The sequence below is a fragment of the Heloderma suspectum genome, chromosome 3 (genome assembly GCF_057233095.1).
Source record: "Heloderma suspectum isolate Gila_16-S chromosome 3, 16-S_ref, whole genome shotgun sequence".
Classification (NCBI taxonomy): Eukaryota; Metazoa; Chordata; class Lepidosauria; order Squamata; family Helodermatidae; genus Heloderma; species Heloderma suspectum.
The window spans coordinates 256,914,075-256,936,117 of record NC_139460.1 but is presented as its reverse complement, the minus strand read 5'-3'; the positions used below and the strand labels follow the sequence as shown (position 1 = coordinate 256,936,117).

The window sequence follows — 22,043 nt, the reverse complement described above, 5'->3', positions numbered from 1 at the left end:
TGGACTTATTTTGGTTGGTGAAAGTATACAAAATTCCACAGTACCTTTCACTGCCTTGAATAGAAAAGAAGCTAACGCTCAGCTGTCTACAAATGCAAAACACCTTTTAGGCAATTACGAGTGCAATCCTAAGGAATTGGTTGCAACTTCATAAGAGAAGCTTTTTGTGGTAGCTAGGAGGGGGTGGAAGGGAAGATCAGTGATTGGATCTCCTCCTCCATGGTCGTAGCTCTGTCTACACTGTCTGGAGCTACAGGATTGCTGTGTAAGTAACAGTGGAAACCTAAGCATTTTTACTCAAAAGTAAATCTTGTTGACTTCAGTGAATTTTATTCTGTAGTGAGTGTGCATACGATGCAGCCTAAGATTGTTATGAAAGGTATTCTATGACAAATTTGAAGCTAGTGTTCCAGTAGTGGCTATGGTCATAAGAAAAGAATTGGATTTTTTAAAAAGTGCATTGAAGTGAAACAACTGGCCATGGGAGTTTTTACTGTGAAATTACATTAGAGAGCTAAGAATTCCTGTTGGGTGGCTTGATATATTTGGGGTAAAAGAGAATTTTCCCTCAGGCCAGACTGACCATAAACTGAGAGGAGAGGTGAGCAGATTGCCTAATGTTAGAATATTGAGGACTGTGTCACAATGCAAAAATTGGGGAAGATGACCTTAAGTACCTTCCAGGTCTAGTGTTCTATGATTCTCTGAGGAGCTGGCATCCTAGAATGCTTGAAAATGTGGGATATACAATGGGCCAGTTCACTTGATTGCCACAGCCCACGGCGGTTTGTTAAAGCCAAAATTTATCATTGATGAAAGACAAAAACAGCCCATGGGTTATGCAAGGTTTGTTTAACCATCACATAAGCCACCTTTACCAAGTTTGCATGACATGATAAGCCACGGCAATGACCCACCATGGAATATTCAAAAGGGTGGCTGGCACGCATTGCAACCCACGGTAGGCTGCAGTGATCCTGCGAACCTGGTCTTTCTGTCTTTTATCAATTATAAGTTTTGGATCTGTGGCTAGATGCCTGATTATCAAATGGAAATACAAGTATATGCCACGATTAGTATGGCAAGATTAGCTTATGTTAATGGCATCAGCAGTTCTGTGTTTTAGTGAACTCTCCAACGATTGATAGAACTGCCAAAAAGAGTAATTTTATCCTTTGCAAAGCTAAGTAGCTTTGATTGCTGCTACTACTATTAAAGTTCTTTGGGTTTACCACTCTGGCTAAGAATTGTTTCAAACATTACAAATGAGCAGAGGGGTAGCCATCTTAGAATGTTGCACCAAAAGCAGCAGTCTTGTGGGACCTTAAAGACTGACAAACTTATTCTGGCATAAGCTTTCATGAACACTGTCAATTTCATCAGATGCATGAAGTGTTAACCTCAGATTGGCAGATTTATACACACATGCTGGGAAGGTGGTGGGGGGCAGAGGTGGAGATGTAAACTGCATTGTCAGAGGGAATTGAAATGGAAAAACTACATATGATGATTACCTTAATGTCTTTCACAAAACGTTCTTGGGTGGTAACACAGACATAATTAAAAAAATGAGCCATTTACCATACACACTGTGATTACAAACCTTTGTTCTTATTCAAACCATAGGAACTAGAGTTGAATCTCATCATGGATTGTATTTTAGCAATTTTGCTTTGATATCTGTCTTTGACATTCCTTTGTTCAAGAATGGCCACCTTAAGGTCATTCATAGAGTGTACTGGGAGGTTGAAATGTTCTCCCACTAGGTTCTAAACCTTCCTTATATCAGATTTCTGCCAGTTTATTCTTTTGTGTAGACACCGGCCTGTTTATCTGTTATAGAATGCAGAGGGCAACTGTGGAAGGTTTAGGGGCTATTCCCCCCACTCCAGATTTCCCCACAGGCTGCACTCAGTAGGGCACCAGGAGGAATAAGGCATCTGTAGTGCTATGGAATGCCAGAAGGCATTCTTTACAAGCTGATTTTAATCCTAAGCTAAATTTGACCCTTTTTGACACTTCATAGACCTGTGGCTGCCATTTTTTTTCACACACACCCAAATTTGGGGGCGATGGGCTGGGGGGGGTGTATGTGGCCTGCGGCCTGTATGTTGCCCATCTCTGCCCTACTGCATTCTACATAAGGTATTGCTGGCAAATGTTGGCATATATCACATTGGAAGATGAGCAGGTGCATGAACTTTTTAGGTTGTGGAGTGGATGGCATTACTAGTTTTTGTAGTAGTGTTGCCAGAATAGATGAGTTTGCATCTGCGTCTGCCACAGGGTCTGGTTCCTGTGTCTGTATCTCCGTTATGAAGTATGTTGTTGTTCGTTAGTATCCTTTTTAGGTTAGGAAGCTGTCTCCAGGCAAGTACAGGCCTACCATTCAAGGCCCGTGAGAAGGGAGTGTCATTTTCCAGGATGGGTTGTAGATCACTATCGATACGTTTGAGTGGTCTTAGCTAGGAACTATAGATGACAAGTGATGTTCTGTTGTTTTCTCTTCTGGGTCATAAGTTGGTCGTGGCATGTTAGTCTAAGCCTGACAGGCTGGATCCAGCTTGTGTTTATCTTCTTCTGATAGTAGGCATGATGGGATAAATATGATATTTGGACAGTTTCACCAATATTTTGCCATCTCTGGTCACTCATATGGCATCAAATCCTAGGTAATATTTGCTACACTTACCATGTTTTCATCTACCACATTGTATTGTGTTTGCTTTTTGAAACCACATTTCCAGTTTCCAATTGCATAAGTAAAAAAAGCCTTTGTGACAAATGGTCATGCTAGTATCCTGCATATTAGAGAGACCTATGAACAACAGCCTTCAGTAAATGGGGATAGTTTATTGCTGTTGGCAAGAGATGAATCATAGAATCATAGAATTGGAATGGATTTTTGAGATCATCTAGTCCAGCCCTCTGTTCAGTGCAGGCTGTGCAGTGTAGGATACAGCTACAGCATCCCTGACAGATGGCTATCCAGCCTTTGCTTAAATACCTTCAGCAAAGGGGAACCCACAACCTCCCAAGGCAGTCTCTTCCACAAACAGACAGTGAGATGTCTGAAAATAGCATTACTTCTTGAACTCTTCTACAATAAATGCTGGGAATGTTTTGCTTGAATAATTGAAACCACTATTAAATATATAGGAAAGAAGAATGGGGCTGAGCTATAGATGGTTACACAAATTTTTTCATCAAAGGAGTGAGTTAATATATATGTTGCTGTAAGGGCTCGTTTGCAGAGGTCATGATGTGTGTGTGTGTCTCCTTTTGAAGGCAGGAAGTTTATCATATGCAGAAGGAGTTACTGAAGGAACGGACACGCTGTAGAGCCTTGGAGGAAGAGCTGGAGAATCCCATGAATGTTCACAGATGGAGAAAACTGGAGGTACAGTGTTACATTCTAAAAAGCCCAGATTTTCAAATAAGTAGCATGGTACAAAGCATACTTTGTTTTAATGTTATGCAAATTGACATCACAAAGGGCAGACAGGCTAAAATTTACATACTATATTTGACAGCAGTTAATGACAGACAGTCTTCATATGCACAGTGCATTTGGAGGTTTTATTTGTTTTGCTTCCATATGGTATGATTGGAGAAAGCTTTGCAAAATGGAAACTGATCAAATCCCAGGCGGAGAATAGAGGAACCAGAAGGGCTGGACATAAAGAGCTGGTTCGAATGATTGTTGGAGCCACAGTGGGTTGCGGTGTCTGGGTTGCAGCATGTGCGGGTGTCAATTTTAATATCCAACCCCCAATAGGGGGTTGTCATGGTTAGTCATGTCATCCAAACCCAGATGGCATGGGTTGTTTGAGGGTCAAACAGCCCTCAAATAACCCATGCCACCTGGGTTCAGATGATACAACTAACCATGGCAAAGCCTTGCTGGGGGTTGAATATTCAAAATGGACACCCACACATGTCGCAACCCACTGTAGCATAATTAAGCCATGGTGGGCTGTGGAGATTGTGCAAACCAGGTCAAAGAGTAATAGCTCATTGGCTTAGACAGAAGGATGGAGTATTTAAACAGTTCAAAGAGATTTCTACCTTGGAAAAGGAATGACCTTTCCATTGTCAACTGTAAAATGTTGTGTAGGATGGAGTACACAGAGAGCCGACTCGCATGATCAAACAGCCCACTGTGGGTTGTTTAAGCCTTTGTGAGATGTGATGCATGCTGGCCAGCATTTTGCATATTCAACCCTGACTGGGGGTTGTTGTGTCATGGGTAGGGATGTCCATTGCTGGGAATTCCCGCCCTTTTGGGGCTCAATGGACTCCCGCTGACCACCCAACTCGGTTCGCATTTGCGGGCCAAAATGTGTTTTTTTTCCTGAAATCCGGGAACTTTTTCCCTTTTTAAATTATTTCGTTTAGAACAGGAGAGTTTTATTTCAACCTCAGTCCTTGGTGCACACAGCTTCCATTCCTCCACTCAGCCTTTTTGAAAGCTGGGGTGGGGAGGCTGGGAGGGCTGCAGCCTTTAAATAACCAGAGAAACCACCTAGAGAAACTTTGCACTCTCCCTTACTACCAAGCACCCGCTGGGCTTTCCCACATCTTCTGAGACAAGGCAGCCATGCATAGAATATTGTATATGTAATTTCTGTTGCGGGTGGCGTGTGGGGGGGCAGGAATAGGGGGTGGTGTAAAATATTTCTGGTCTACTGAAGGTGGGGAAGGGAGTCCTTGCTGAGCTAAACTTGCCCCCTGCCTCCTCCAGTGGGTCTCTGCTGGGTCTTTCTTTACCCTTACAGTTGTCTGGTCACCCCACTAAAGCAGCTTGGGGGAGAAGAGAGGCCAAGCCTCCATTTCCCACCCACTGTGGCATTAGGAGAAAACCCAGCATGGTGTCCTACTGTGGGGCCTGGTTGCAGAGCAGGCCGCAGGCAGGAACTCAGCACTGCCCAGCCTCCTGCCCTGGGCAGAGCCTCCAGAACCATTGGGCTGAAAGTGCCGCTTCAGCTTTCCCTGTGTTGCCAAAGCTGGTGCTGCTGAGTGGGAACAAATGCTTTTTATTTGTGCAAATAGAAATGTCTGCAAATTGTGGCCTCAGTTTGTGTAATTTTAGCAAATTGCAGCCACAATTGCATATTTTGTGCAAATTATAGGCGAAATTTGCATAATTTGCACAAATTGCAGCTGCAATCTGCACAAATTGCTTTACATAAATGATTTTTTTTTTAAAGGAAATTAATGAGCTGGTTTGACTCAATGTAGATCAAGTCAGGCCAGCTCGTGCGGAAGTGAGCTGAAGTCCAGCGGGCTGAGCTGACTAAAGCTCAGCGAATTTCACCCGTATGGATTCCTCTCCAACATCCCTAGTCATGGGCTTTTTGATCCAGGTCAGAGAGTAGTTCAAGTCAACCAGAATGGGCAGCTATAATTCTGGGTGGACAAGTGGGGGAAGAATCTGAGTAAATAATGTAGCATTGTGTATATCGTGTTGTAAGCATACATACTCCTTAGCTGCCAAATTGAAAGCTAAATAAATGAAATCAGTTAAATGTGGGCCAAATCCATCTGAACATTTCTCAAGCTAGTTGAGATTTCTGTTTTGCATGCACATTAGTCTTGGATGCCATGCAGAAGGTTATTCATCTGACCTCCCAAATTAGGTGTAACATTCATTTTCCTCAAGATGTCCAGCTGAATGTTTTGGCTGTACTGACTTGCCCTGTAGCCAGTTCTGATATTTTTATGTCATATTTTAACTGATAAAAGTATGATCACCTTTTCTCTTTGGAAGTAGATAGAATCTAGGATGGTGTAGTTTATTATAATTCAGTTCTAGTCAAAAACATGGAACCAAGATGATTTAATTAAAATGCTGAGCAATTGCTTATATTGGAGAAATATTTGCTTTGACCTGCCCTGAACTAATGGAATAGAGTAACCTATGGGTCCAAATCATATATGTAAATGGCAGTTCTTGGGTTCAATCTCTTTTGACATTCAAGTGTGACCAAGAAATGGAATTGTAGATGGGTCTGTGCCAATAAAAGCAACCTTGGTTCTCATTGGTGCCCATTGAATTCTGTGGGACAAAGTGAAAATGTTGCATTCTAATCTCAGACACAAGTGGAGCAAAATACCTATCTGTCCTAGATACTGGGGCCCACCAGTTTATCTTATATAAAATAATGGTTGCCATTCACTCCTTGGTGAAAAAATAAAATACTGAACTTGGAGCCAAAATTGTGGTGAAGGCGAAACCTACTGCTTACCTCTAATGCTGTGTGACCTAGCCTCTGCTGATACGGATCCCATAGGAGATTGCAATCCAGATAGGGATCATAGGGGGCTGCAGTGTGTTTCTGTGCATGCATTCCTCCCTCCCTTCCTGACTGTCATTAGATGGCATTCCATTATAATAATGGGAATTTTGCTAGAATATAAGTAAGACTGCAATGTTATCCTCACTTGCTTGGGAGTAAGTCCCACTGAACTCAGTGGGGCTTTCTTCTGACAAGATGTGCATAGGATTCAATTGTAAATGTGATAACAGGAAATGAAGCTTTTGAACCCTAGGTCACTAGAGGGGTTTTAGAACAGTTTGAACACCCAGTATATAGCAAAAACCAGGTGAAATAATTTGCAGCAGTGTCTCAGACATCGAGACATATCTGAAACAAATAATATGACATCTGTCTCATTTCCACAAATCAACACTTTGGCTATCTAAGACTTGAGGACGGCACAACTCTTCAGTTTTTCAGTCCTTAGCAATTATTTAAATAATTGGAGACATTTGTGTAAAAAGATGGGAGGATTCTAGGAAACCCTTGTCAGCGTGTTCTAGGCAACATCTATTTTGTGGTTGTTGAGCACCAAATAAAAGTATGAGCAGTCCATCTCCTTTAGGATCACAAGGGAAAATAGTGTAGCATATATACGGAAAATAAGTTTGTTAATCCCCCCCCTCCGCGAAAAACCCTGTAATTGGCTGCGTTATTATAGGACTCCCTTTGCTCTTGGGACATTGCTGTCATAGGAGATTTTTCTTGCAGCTTGTTGCGATGGCTAAACTTTCACATTGTGAAGAGGCTGGCCTGGAGCTAAATGGCAGATGCCCCAAGGCAAACAACTCTAATGTTGATTAGTGTTGATAAACTGTTCTGGGACAATGTGCATGTCAACACAATATTCCATGTGAGTGCCACTTTTGGAAGCAATTGATGACAGCATTCACTCTGTAACATTGTGGCAACACAACCTTTTGCCTCCTATGTATTCCATAAGAACCAGAACTTAAAATATAGTATAGATACTACAATCCAGAGTGACTGCTTCTTGAACTACTGGCCAGAAGACAAAGTACCTAATGGAGATAACACCCATATGACTATGCCCTGATGTGCACAAGATACTCTGTTGTTTGCACATAATCTTTTTCACTACTGACACTCTAATGGTGCTTCAAAACCTAAATAAAATGCATATGAAGATCTCTATGATTATTCTGTGTGGGAGCAATTTGAGCCTGGTATTGTTCAGGTTGGTAGCCTAAGCAGTTGGAGATTTTTCCACACCGACTGTCTCAGACTGCCTGTATGAACTTCTCTTTTCTTTCTGATCTGTTCATGTTGCTAAGGTAATAAATAACAGCTCTGAAATTTAAGCTTTATTCTGTAAGAAAGTTGCCCTCATTTGAAATGGAAGATATTCTGCTTTTCAGTTATAAGTAATCAGGCGCATACTACAAGGCACAGAGCTTAGAACTAAAAAAGTATATTTGTCATGCAGGCCAGCGACCCAAGTACCTATGAGTTGATACAGAAGATACATGCTTTGCAGAAACGGCTTATCAGCAAGACAGAAGAAGTGGTTGAAAAAGAGTTGCTCCTGCAGGTACAGTTGACATGCTGGATGTATCCTGTTCACATTTATATGTTCCTGTTGGGTCCTTTCCAGATTATTGGAGTGATTTTTCAACAATAAATGTACAGGTGTTATCTATTTGCTGTGAGGGATCCAAACATTTCCCAGGGCTGTGCTTCGATTTCAGGAATATTGTATTTTCCAAGCTTTCAAATAATAATATTTTGTTGCTGGGAAAATGCAATTCCTCTTCCAGCTAATGCAGTCAGTGGTGATGGTTTGGAATGTGGTTGTCTGAATGTGTGATGTGATGAATAGTGCCTGTGATGTGAACGATTGGAGGGAACAGAAGTCCATTTGTCTATTTCTAATGAGCACACTCCTTGTGTGAGATAGCTCTAATTCAGAAAGGCTTCCTGCTGCATTCTTGACTCATTCTTGCATATAATTTTGCTGGATTAGCACTACTTTGCTTTACAGCAACAGTGCAGGACCACTTCCATATGATGGGTGCAAGCTTGTTTTCAGTTCCCAAGATTCTTCCACCTGTGCAGTTCCCTTCTTCTGAACTGGCACAAAGCTATACTGTGTTTTGCTTAAGGCTTGCCCTACCACATAGTAACATCATTTTACTCACCCACCCTCCAGAAACCAAATCTCACTAGAACTTGCAGAATTATTTCTGAGAGGTCTAATAGTATGGAAGTGGATTGATTGATTGATTGATTGATTGTGTGGAAAAGCCTTGAATGTTGTTGAGATGTTCTGGTATTCTGCTGTTATGTATAATTAAACAAACTGCATATAATTTAATGAACTTTAGATGGCAGCACTAATTCACATATAGACAATCCCTGGCCTGTTACTGCTGCAATCCACAATTTCTGGGTAGTCTGCTTCCACTTATAGCACCCCCCCCCCCAAAAAAAAAAACAACAATTGCACACAACAGCTTTAAAAGCTACATCATTTCTTTGGTCAGGCCTTTCTTAATCATTTTGATTATTCCAGTAGTTATCAGGTCACTAGAGAATAATGCTGGTTGGATTTCATTTTTTGCTTATGATAGCTTCTGGTGGTAGATTTCAGTTGGGTTGTATTACCAGACACTGTGTCTGGTAGTGTGTTTCAACATCATTGCCTTTGCTTTCAGTGAATGCTAAGTATTTCCTCTTTCACACACGATTTCTGTAGTATATGCTGTGTGATACATATTTATACTGTTGGGAGTACCACTAATACCTGAAAGGATGGTTGCGTAACTTTATGGCATATCCTGAAAGACCTGTGTATACTCCATTTCATATAGTACTCAGCACAATGCCCTGTGTCCAAAAAGGCACCCTGAATTTTCCCAGCAAAGGAAAATCTGCTAAAATTCCGGGCGAGGTGGTGATTTAATCTGATGGTAGGACATGACAATGCTTGAGTTCATGTATGTGTTTTTTCTTAAGTGGAATTGTCTGACTCCTGTGATTTTAGGTATCAATATACTGAATGTAAATGCATCAAGTAAGTGGGAATTTTGCATCGCTGGGATAATCTGTTATATAGCTAAAGACAGGCACATTGAGTGCATATTGGAAGTCAACAGGAGTTTTTCCTTTTATTTAAGCAGGTTTTCTAGATGAAGTATGCTTTGCAATTTACTCTCTGTGAAAGCTGGGCTTTGTTAAAACCATTTATTTTCAGAAGCTCATATGAGGGGAAAATGCAAGCGCAAGAACAAGCTGAATGTGGAACCTTGTATTAAATTTTTCTACTCAGTGTTTTGCCATTAGATAGGTACAACCAGTGTCCTTGTGTCAATACAACTCTGAAGAGACAATTAAATTTTGTGAACCGCCCAGAGAGCTTTGGCTATTGGGCGGTATAGAAATGAAATAAATAAATAAATAAACAAACAAAATGAGAGAGAGAGAGTTTTTAATTTCCTTAGAAGGTTAAACATTGGTCTGTAAGAAAACCATATAGCAATTAATACAGTGTCAGAAAAGTTAAATGGACTGTAGATTCCACTAGGATGTGACCTCTTCATTTATCATCACCTTGTAGCTCATTCTTAGGGTTTGCTTTGGCACCTTTGAGCTGGTCTCTGCTGCTAGTTTAGTACAGGTAAGTGTGAGATAAAGATTTAACAGGTATCTGACTTGTCCTATCTGCACTCCAGCTCATTTTTGAGGACCAGGTCAGCACAATGTGCTTTTAATGAATTAATGTGTAAAATCAAGCCTGCTCCCTTCTTCTAGAGGTCAATGCCAATGGAATATGGATTGATTTAATGCATTCCCTCACCTTTTCTCACTTCACCTCTCCCTTTCTCTCCTCCTTCTCTCTCCTCCCTCTCAAATTATGGCATATATATGTGTTTTATTGTTAATAGGCTTATTGTCAGCAGAGGATGGGGAAGAGTAGCAAAATTTCTTTTTCTTGTAGTTGTATAATGAAAAAAAACATTAAAAGATAAATTGGAGAGAGAGAGAGAGAAATGTTTTAACTGTCCAAGCCTTACATCTGACCCAAGATATCTGAACTCACAACATGTAGTAAGTCATAATATTTTTATAATAGTATGTGCCTTGTTGAAAAGGGGGAGACTGAAATTGGCAATAGTTGTGGAGGCAGAAATTCCAGGAATTTGACATCTTGAATATTGTTACTGAACTACTCTACTCTGGACATGTGCTACTCTAGACATGTGTACAAACATGCGCTCGTTCTATGAGACACACATTTGCTTAAAATGACCTTTGAAATTGGTCAATAGAGCATCTATAGGAACCAAAATTAATAATGTGAATAATACAAAATTATCCTCATACACGGAGATTTCAGGATAACACCACTTGGCACATTTATTAACTGCTATAATGAACTTAAAATGCGCAAGTTGATTATGAGGAAATTAACTTGGTAAAGCAATGCAGTCTGAACACAAACATAATAGTAATGATGGACCTGCTAACCTTCTCTGAGAACTGTACCCTGTTACAGGGAAATCAGCTATGTTCTCAGCAAGGGTGAGCAGGGTGAGAGCTGGGAGTGGGGGGAATGGGGCTAGTTAGAGGGAAAGCTAAGCTAAAGGGAAGGGGGTTGTGATCTGGCTACACCTGTCATTCCTCAATATAGTTTATAAGGCAATGGCTAGGGATCTACCTGGAGCTTGTAAACACACTCATGTAATCTGTATACTTTTCTCTGGTGTCTCTTGCCTATGAAAACTTCCGAACAAGGTTGTGGGGCAAGACAGATGCTTCAAAGAACTTGTCTTCTTCACAAGTGTTCAAGGAGGGGACACCAGAGATACACGAAACCAAAGTAGGGGCCTCAGACATAACCCCTGCTACCAAGGCAGGCTGCACAAAAGTGGTTGGGGCTCTGACCAAGAGCAGCTTAAAGGTTAGAGCCAGATTATCTTTGCAGCACACATACACACACCTGCCTACACACATTTACTCAGAAAGCAGGGATTACTCAGAGAGGGCGGGTGTAGGATATGTTTATAGAAGACCCTCCAAAAGCTGTATATCTTTCCCTAGACAGAAGCCCTTTCATGGAAATTGGGAAGCATTGACACTCCAGGATTGGAGAGAGACCAGCAAAATGTTTCCTTTTAAAATTAGGCTTATGTTTCTCTAGCACAGCATCATTAGCACTAGCACTGGGGCACACTTGGATACTATCCTATATAACCCCTAATTTGCCCCTTAATAGCAAAATGAACTTTACTCCTAAAACGCAGATGGCCCTGCAGTAACTCCCCATAGGCATCCTATGGTAACATTCTTCTTTTCATCTTCTGTCATCCATGAAGTTAGAGGTCTGCATATCAACATGTATCAGCAGAAAGTATTTTTATATACCTTAGCAGAATCTGAGTCATTTTTTGTTGCCCATGTGTGTAAGACCAGTTAATTGTTCATACCTTGATATTGGACGAACAGATAGCTGATGTGATGCACTACTTCTTTCTTACCATTTGTGTAGTGTCCAGTGTGATTAATTAATTGAGATCTCAGCAAATAAACAGTTTGTATTTCTTTCTTAATTAAATGTATATCATTCCTTTCCTCCAAAGAATGATATGGTGACATATATGATCCTTCTCTTCCTGCCCCACATTTTATTGCCACAACAATCCTGTGAGATACGTTAGGCTGAGACAGAGTGACTGACCCAAGGTGAGTGTTTGGCATATATTTGCTCACAAATGGGTTCTAATTGATACTTGGAAACAAATTCTGACATTTTTGAAAGAGGGAGAAACTACCTCTCATCAGATGAAATTCCTTTCCAACTGAAATGATCAAAGGTGATTTTTGTAACTCCCAACTAGGGATGTATAAGAACTTCATTTCAGTTTGTTTTTGAGTAGGATTTATCCATGGACTTGGATGCAATCTGCAGTCTAAGTCCGTGTGTTTCTGAGCTAGCAATGTGATTTATGGACTAAAAAAATGAATTTGACATATGAAAAATGCGTACATTTGAAAAATGCGCACAAATACACTTTAATCAATGGGAGAAGAATGCACACATTTCAGAGATGTGCACAACTAATGCATACATTTGGGAAAATACACACAACAATATACAGGTTTTTATGAGAAAAGAAAACAAAAACAAAATGCTTCCAAGTCGGAATGAGCTTCAAGATTCAATTTTGGGAACTTCAGTGAGCTCAAGCTTTGCTGATTCACATGTCCCTTACTCCCAACACACTCCCTACTCCCAATGAGATTTATGATTTTCAAGCATCTTTCCTACAATTATGAAACTAGAAATATAACCAGAAAATAATTGTACACTGAAATCTTCCTTTTATCTAGAGACTAAAAATAGGATTCATAGTTGGGAATGAGAGAACTGAGAAGCGGGTGTAAATGTGCATATACCATGGCAATGTATACAGTTTTATTCCTGGATACGATATTTCATTGGTGAAGATAGTCTGAAATATTGAACTAGAATAAATGCTAGTATTGTCCAGAATGATCTTGGCTGTTTGGTATAACCCAATTGCTAACCATTGTAATGATTTTTGTTGTCAGGATAGAATATACTGTGCATAGCCTGAAAGCATAGCTCAAAAGCTTCTACCATGTATTTTTTGTAAATAATCTTGATGAAGGCCCTTGTGTCCACACATTGTTGACATTTTCCCACCTTTAGCTACTGTTCCAAATTGCCCTGCTCTCCCAGGAGCTGCTCTGCCATTGCAGGAAGAAATGAGGTCGTTTGTTGATTCCTGTCACTCTCTAAGCCTTTCTTTTATGTGGCTGTGGGTAGAAGGTGATAACCTGGAAATAAATGGGTCCCTATACACCACAGCTGTAAATGCTGCAGGAAGATTTGCCACTTCCAAGAGGAGATGAATTTTTATGGGTCTTTCTTTACATTCAGGTAAGTTTGGCCTCCTAAGCCTGGGAAGAGTGAAATTTTTGCTAGGGTGATACTTTTGCCATGCTAAACTGAGATTGCAGTAGTTTGATTAGAAAACAGTGTTCAAAGAGCTATTCCTGCTTTTTTGAACAATGGGAAATACAATGCACAAAGAAGATTAAAATAAACAAAGATCTTTGTCTACTGTTGGGGCATTCAGTATATTTTGGGTGTGTAATTAGATGTTATGCTAAATAAACTTTTGGGATTTCATATTATTCATAATAAAAGTGACTAGAGAGAGAGCTCCCTTATGCCCACTCCATTAGTTATGATTACATGCAAAGTGTGGAGAACATCTATTGTGCTGCATTCAACACAGCAGCAATAAAATGTTTGTAGAGGAGAAAAATTAAAATCTCTATAATTAAGAGAGCATTGGTGTCTCTTAACCCTTATTTCAGTCACCTCTGTCTTTTCAAAAATTAATGTTTGGTTTACTTCATTCGTATAGGCTGCAGTTCTGTTTACATTGGGTGATTGTTGTCAAGGTGGAAGACCTAGAAGGAAACATATCTGACCTCCAGCAAAATGCTTTTTGTGCTTCTAGCACCAGCCAAAGGATGGGGCAAGCACCTTATTGCTTGACTCTTTTGTAATGACTGTGGAGAGCAGACGCACAGAAGAGCTTTCAGTATCTGACAAACTTTGTTTCCTTTTCAGCAGCTAAGTAGTTCATCTAGTCTAGCTGAGTAGGCTGAGGGAGGAAATATGAAATACATTTTGAGAGCCATCTCCAATTGCTTCTTTCTCCCTGGAGCATGATGACAAAAGACTTACCTTGCTTGATGACGAAGAGGTGTACTTAAAAGTTATAAAGCTTGCATCAAAAGCCATTTGGACTCCAAGAGCAAGAAGTTTAAACTCTTGTTTCAGTGATGGACAAAAGGGAAGCAACCTAAGGGTTTGGAGGCCCTGTGGAAGTCATTCATCACATTTTGAAATAATGCAAATTGCACAGTAAAATATCAGTAATCTCTATGAACTAATGTTATAAACCCTTAAAATTAATATAAACAGTCATGGAAAACCTTTTACTAGACCTGATGCTGAAGAAGTAAAGTCTATGACTAAAAAGGTGATGTTGCCCCAAATTCTAAACCAGGGTTGTTGGATCCAGGACAAGAGTCTTTCAGACAGGTACAGGATATCATAGACCTGTCAAGAAAGCCATCACCAAGGCCATCTGTCTACAATGCTGATGTGGACTTCTCTCAGATTAACTTGATGGTATTTTGTAGACTCTCATATACTAAGGAAGAAATAAATCATGAGAGACGACATACATTCCTTACTTGCCTCAGTCATCCAGTTCAATATTTTTTTTTATGACTCAAGCACCATTCTGCAAGCTGCAACACTACTTAGAAGGGAATTGGACAGAGATGGCAAGGTTGTGGGCACACTCAGTGACCTAGTGGAACTAGATCCAAATAGGATGAAGCCTGACTTGCTTCAGCTCTGAGAAGCCATTTCAGATCTAATGTGGGAGTCCTGCAATTGGGGTGGGAAGCATATCTAAGCTCCTGCAACTTGAATTGGTTCATTCCAGTAACATGTTTGGATCAAGGATAGATGGACTTAATCTCAGATAACGCTGTGGAAATTTTAGTTTGAAACTGGGTTATCTGTTCAGACATCTGAGTGGCTGCAATCGAAATGCCACATATGCCTCTGGCTGAACACATGGTACTGCCAATGTGGCATACATCTCTTCGTAGGTTTGCAGCCTGGGACAGTTTTGCATATGAATTTGTGTGCAACTATATTGGCTGTGCAGTTAGGTAAACTGTTTCTTACTTTGAACTTTAGGAAAGGCAGAATGTTTTAGAAAGTTCTGCTTCGCTATCTGCTTATCTGCATCACTTGTATATTACATTGCACAGAAAGCCATTTGAAGAAGGACAGTTACAGGCAAGCAGACCTGTTTTTTCTGGATTCTTCCAGTGGTGGTTAGTTTTTAAACTATCACATGTTAGGGTACTTTTAGATGGACAGCTTCTAGCTTACCATTCAAAACACAGTGTGCAGCTATTCCCTCTTTAACAGATTTTCTGTGGTAAGGAAAAAGACAGAAGTAGTAGTGGGACAACATGGGAGGATTACCCATGGAAGACCTTATTGTCTGGACCCCCATAAAATTCTGTGAATGAAGCAGGGTGATTGCACAATAAACCTCATCTTGAAAGCAACCCCAGAGTCTATATTCTGCATTTTGCAACATGAGCAAAGCCGTCTTTAGCCACCACTCAGGACAGCAGTAAAAAGTCACTGCAAATATGTGTGTTGCAAAACTCCCTCCTGAGCCATGTTCACCTGGCACCATCTTTGTAACCTTTTGGATACCAGGCTAAGTCCGTCATGTTCATCTGAGCTTTTTATGGCAATTAGGATCTTTCTTGATGTGACTGCTTGTCGTTTGTATTTTTAACCCCCTATTTTATTCTTAATGGTTATTGTCTTAATTTTTTAATTACCATTGGTTATATATTTGTTTAAACCATGTTTTGGTTGTTTATGTTAGAATGGTGGTTTATGTTAGAATTTAAAGTTTTTTTTTAAAAAAAACTTTAAATAAAATACAATACTGATTATATTTTGGATGCCTATGGCAAAGGGTGCCATAGAGTGATTTACAAACAGGCATTTGCTTATTTCGGGTGTGAGTTTATTTGCATACTGTTATTAATTTTGTAAGTGAGCAAATTACACACAGTACATGAACAAAGTAATAGTAATTACCTTGTGGATATGGTTAGCATAGCTTTGGGAGATTGTCCCATTAAAACTGAATTATGCACCTTTTTATTTGTTTAAAAATCTAGCTGTTTCCCCTCAGGGCAACTTCCTTTTTTAAAATTTGATTTTTCTGTCTAACTGAGTAAAAGTCTGGCTTACTTAACTGCAAATTCAGACTGGATAACAGTGGGATGGCATCATATTACCTGCTGGTTGTCAGTCATCTTCTCTAAAGACTTGTCATGAACATAATGAAGGCAGATACAGAAAAGGTTTTAGCTGAGAGGAAATGCAAAAAGAACTGTCTTTATTCAAGAATGGATAGTGAAATCCTTGACATATGCAGAGTTCTTACATTGATTTGATAGTGGCATTTTTAAGCACTGAAAGTTCTGTACCCTTATGTCGTTTTGGTTTAAGATAGCTCTTGTACAGTTAATCAAAGCAAATATTTGTGATGAGATTTCCATTCAAAAATGTAAATATCAAATTTTTGAGCAGTAATTTCAACCTGAAGTTGATGTTTAGCCTTAATGTCAGAATTTTAATCTTAACATAAAAAGGTCACTGTGAAGTGTGTGCTGTATTGGTTCAATCTGATGATATTGGGATAGAAGTTTTCAAATGTTCCTTTCATTGTTGCCTAAAATTCAAAGTAAAACTTAAAACAATTAGTCAAATTTCTAGTATACATGAAATTTTGTTCCAGATGTATTGTATTTTTTAATGTTAGCAGTGACCAAATACTAGCATTGGAACCTTGCATATTGTATAAATGCCATAAACTTCCAGTGGTTGAAGTATTATATTGGGTTAGATCCCAGCCATGGTGTAATTAGGCAAATTTCCTCTGAAATCAATGGGCTATGCCCTGTGACATCAGTGGATGACTTGTTTTGTTCTGTTTCATTATCAGTAGCTTAGCCATTAAGAAGGCTTATAGCCAGAAATTTGATAGGAAGGCTCTCTGCTATAAGAGAGGAGAAGGCCTACTTGCATTTTCTCTTGGCTGCTATAAGTATTGGTAAGAAAAATGGGATCTATGAGTGTCACAGTGATGTATCCTGTATTGTGTATCAGTTAGAGGCCCATTCAGGCATTTGTTGAATTTGTGAAGGCTTAAACTGGGAAGTAGGCAAGGTGTGCATGCAAGTCCTGCCCTAGCATCCTTGCTCATGCTGGCTCCTCTTCAGGCCTTGCACAGTCAGTGCAAAGGTCTGAAGAGAGCTTCTAAAGGCTCAGTGATTGGGAACCCTGCTGAACTTGCAAAATTAAAAAATGGAGCCAGTGCATTTGGGGCACTGGGGTGGAACTTGTATGTGTGCCCCTGCCCCCACCCCAGTTTAAGCCCCCATCTGTTCAGTGCTTTGGTGCTTTAGTGCCAAATGTGGGAGTACCAGGTAAAGTGTCTAAAATTTCACCTGGGATTGCAGACTGAATGTGCTGCCCCCATTTTATTCCCTGTTTTGCTGTGCCATTGGGAACTGGAGCCAATTTAGCTTAGGGTGCATGTATGTTGTGGGAATCAGATGTATAGAATGAGTATACCCAGTCCTGGGTGCAGTGTGTTCTGTTGGAGTAATAGAGTGTTGTGAATTCAACACTTTACACTCTTTGTAAATGTCTGACTACCTCACAGCAGCACTCCTGTTGACTAACTGTGATAAGAGTGTCAGCTGGGCATCAGTATGCCTGGCACCATAGAGATGGAGCAGGGCTTACCATTTTTCTACAGACTTTCACTCTGAACTTTCAGGACCACTTTTGTCGAGGTCACAGCTTTATGCCAATATCAAGAGCAAAAAACACATGCAAATGGCTTATCATATGTGAGTATATGTTTGAAATATTTGAGAATTACTATGTTCAAACACAAAATTCTGTTTCTCCCCACTAAATGTGAATGTACTCCTTTTTTTCACTCTGAAAAAAGCAAGATGTTAAGAGGCAGGGAGTGGAAATGGCCCTTACTCTCCATTGTACTAATTCCATTCAAGGCTAGTTGTCCTGATATCAGTTGATTCCACTAGTATAAAGAAGACACGGTACCAGCAAATTTGGTCCTGGTATTTTCTTTTTGTTTCCTTATTGAAAACTCCTACTTGAGAAGACACTTGCCCTCACTTTGTACATTAGGCAGTTAGTATACCGATTTCTCTACAAAATTGCTTTGTTACAGGATCTTGGTTTGCTTAGGGTCACCACTCTTCCTTAGAAAAGGATTTCCTCCCTATGAAGTCTGCCTCTTGAGCTGTTCTCAGAAGGAAAAAGAAAAAACACACACCTCAAAGCAGATGTCTAATACAGCATAATAGTGTTGATGCATAGCAGCCTATGGAGCGAACACTGCCACATTTATTTCAAATTGCTTTGGACCTGACTTGGACCAGAATCTCCAGTGTAATATATAAAGTGAAAGATGTAGGTACCTCCATGTATTGCAGCGTCCTCCAGGAGTGCTTTCTCAGGCTCTCTTCACTTCATGACATCTTTTTTATTTTATTTACATTTGGCAGTTTGGCTGCCAAAATAGGATGTTGTTCAGAGGCTTTTGCATTCTGCTCCCTGGTTTAAAAGTTTTTGTTGTTGCTATGTCCTCAGCATGCTACAATATTTCTTTTGAACCCTCTTTAACTTATCAGATGCATTTATTTCTGATTGCTGTTAGTTCTGTTCCGCTACCTACTAGCCTTGTGGATTGTCATGCTGCTCTTGATGTGCTCTCTTCTGAAGTCTAAAGTTCCATAATACTGTCTCACTTAGAGTCCCATCACTCCACTTTCCAACTTTCTATGACTCAGCAAGAGCTACATCTTGTTGCCATCTGGTTCCTGAGTTCACGATGGTTGTATGCTCATGGTATCTGTTGCTAAAGAAAATTGTTCTTTTAATTTTCCCCAAAGTACACCAGCTAAGTTTCCCCAAACTTCTCACCAACTATACCCATTTTTCTCATAATAATAGAAATCAGGGTCACCGAATGAAACTGAATGGTGCAAGATGCAGGTCAGGTAAAATGGAGTATTTAACACAGTGCATAGTTAAACTATGGAATGCGCTACCGCAAGATGTAATGATGGCCACCCAGATATAGTGAAGGGGATTTGACAAATTCATATAGGATAAGGCTATCAGTGGTTTTAAGGAATGTTCTCTTTTAACATATGCAGGAAAATACACACATTTGGAGATATATGCATCTAAGGAATCTTCCAGTGTTGGTCATAGCACTTCTCAGCAGATTTGTACCTATTACATACATGCCTGCAAGTTTATTCCAAAGGAATCTTCCAGTGTTGGTCATAGCACTTCTCAGCAGATTTGTACCTATTACATGCCTGCCTGCAAGTTTATTCCAAAGGAAGTTGGTTTTTTTAACACACAGGAATCAAGGCATATACACAATGATCACATAGGGAATTAGTTGCATGGTAAAAGGCTCTATATGAATCAAGATTGATTCAATCAGTTGAACAGCCCTACAATGAACAACTCTAGGAATACTAATCAGTCAAGGCAGAAAACAAAATGAATAACATAGACATCTATGCACAGGCCTGAAAAAGTGGTGGAATTAGCTTAAATACCCACCTGGGTCCAAACCTGTAGGGCATGGAAGGCTAGGATGTAGACATGCACAATAGGTCTGGACCTAGATTGGGGTGGACTATGGTTCTGGGAGAGCTGAAAAAGTTGGGTCTAGTCAAATTGGGGTACAAAGGCTTTCTGGGAAGGGGAGAGATAGGTACGGGATTAAAGGATGGCGAGGTCTTGAAGCCGGAAAAGACCTATAATGGTTTGTCTCTAGCTGTGGTGGAAGCACAGTGGCTAATCCTTGTGCAAAGTCACCATGACAAGAGGGGAAGCCAGGACAATTGGGGAGGCTAAATTCACAATACTTATACTAATTTCCAGCACCTTGCATGTGCACACACACTCACAGTCACTTGACAGAAAAAACAGGTAAACTAGTGGAGGTTACAATTTATAGGGAAAGGACCTCCAGAAAATAGAGCAGAATTGAAAAGTTATCATGAACCTGATCCTTCAGGCACACACTCTGTCATTCTGATACAGGATACCCAAGTCAGCAAAATCATTTATTAAACAGTAAAAACGTAATGGTTACGCTCTTCAGAATTCTTACAGCTCCATGACAGCCATAGACCCAAGGCTTAGTTCAAGAAACACTCCAAAGCCCTTAACTACAACCATAGCACAGATCAATGTAACAATTGTTTCCAAGTCACAATCTCTACATCACAGAATACAAGGCAAAGTCAAGGGTCATAATAAATCTAAGCAGGATAACATTTCAGGCAATTCAAGATGTGGTTCAAAAGCAAGTTACACACTAGAGTACACATACACATAGGCCACGCTTATTCCAGCAATAGCATATATGTCAGAATCTCCACTGGACATACATAAAGGCAGACCAAAGTTCAAGAGCCCCGGAAAGTCTGTGCAGAGAGAAATGTTTTCTTTCAGGGCCTCTCTGGTCTATCCTGGGTGTTAGAGATGTTTTTTTTTCAGGGTCTCTCTGGTCCGTGCTCTAGGCAGACTAAGTCTAGGTATCACAATAACAGCAGGCAGGTGGAAGTCCCAAGCAGTAGAGCTATTCCCCCTTGGGGGCCTCTACTATGCTAGATTCTAGGCAAGCTAAAAACCCAGGTGTTGTGATGATCCCAGGCACTAAGGAAAGGTTAAATCCAAACAAGAAAATGGTCCAGGCAATAGAGACATTGTTTCCATCATCATATTCCATGGCAGATTCTTAATGATACAAGGTTCAAATGGACATGGGTCCAATCAGATGGAGAGTCCAGGGGAAGAGTTCTTCAAGCAGCTCAGACGGTGGTAAATCCAAACAGCAAGGATTTTGAGCAGTAAAGATGAGGATGTTCCTAGCAAAGCCCTGTAGCCTCAGCACCTGCTTAAATGCAAGGTTGGGGGCAGCAAGAGCCTTCCTTCTTGATGAGTCTAACTGATAGGAGATCCTGTCCTGTAAGCCAGCACTACGTTAAAGAAGGCATTTTTACTCCACTTTCTATAGAAACTCCCATTCCAAGAAACAAGTTTGAAACCCCGTCTTCCCCAACTGAATCTTCCCCAGCCTGTCTGGTTCCCAAAGATAGGCCATCAACTTTCTTTGCTGTAAGCATGTTTAAGGATGAACTTTGTAGCTGGCTAGCTACAACTCCCCTCCCTGTTAAAGCCAGGCAAAGTGAAGCTTTCACCATTCTGACATTCCGCAGCCCAAGCAATCTCAATCAGCCCCACTCTCTACCTGCTATCTGATAAGAAACCAGGCCGAACTAAACTCTTTCAGGCCCCAGGCTTTCTGCAACTGAATTGGATCTTTAAACCATCCCGGTCCACTTCTGAATTTAAAACTATAGGGCCCATAGCAGTGTTTGGGCCAATCCCAACAAAAGCTAACTCTCCAGGGATCCCACTGGATTTTTCCTGAAGATGGAGCTGGGGTATGGGGAAATTCCTGTGGTTGCTGGGGAGATGGAGCCTTGAAAAGGGCCGTAGATGGGTTGCTGCTTCAGCAAAAGTGGGTACTTAGGTGGCCAGAACTGGGTGTCCTGGGAAAAAAGGATTAATGAGGCTGTCTGGTAGAACCCCATGTTCCATGGCTTGAGAATGATCTCAGCCAGGAGGGAGTGAGATCCAGTGCATGCAGCCAGAACTACTGAGCTTACCACGCACCTTTGGAAGGCCAGGAACATGAATTTCAGCAATGAAATGAGGGTCCAAGAGCCAATGGGGCTGGTAGGGATCACTGGAACACCAGGGACCTGAAGTCCAGAGTTTATATAGGGAGTTAGTGTGGTGTAGTGGTTAAGACTGTTGGATTGGGATTTGGGAGATGTGAGTTCTAGTCCCTACTCGGCCATGAAGCGTACGGGGAGACTTTGGGTCAGTCATTGACTCTCAGTCTGACCCACCTCACAGGGTTGTTGTGAGGATAACATGAAGAAGGTGGATCCTGTATGCCGCCTTGGGCTCCT

The 22,043-nt window shown here is 40.6% G+C and overlaps 1 protein-coding gene across 1 annotated transcript in view; it reads left to right on the top strand.

Moving 5' to 3' along the window:
- CFAP58 (cilia and flagella associated protein 58) overlaps positions 1–22,043 on the top strand; it is a 142,798-nt gene that overhangs the window by 59,134 nt on the left and 61,621 nt on the right. Inside the window, exons 14-15 of the mRNA XM_084846372.1 lie at positions 3,289–3,400; positions 7,768–7,872. Coding sequence (XP_084702498.1) covers positions 3,289–3,400; positions 7,768–7,872 — 217 coding nt within the window. The remainder of the gene's footprint in view (positions 1–3,288; positions 3,401–7,767; positions 7,873–22,043) is intronic.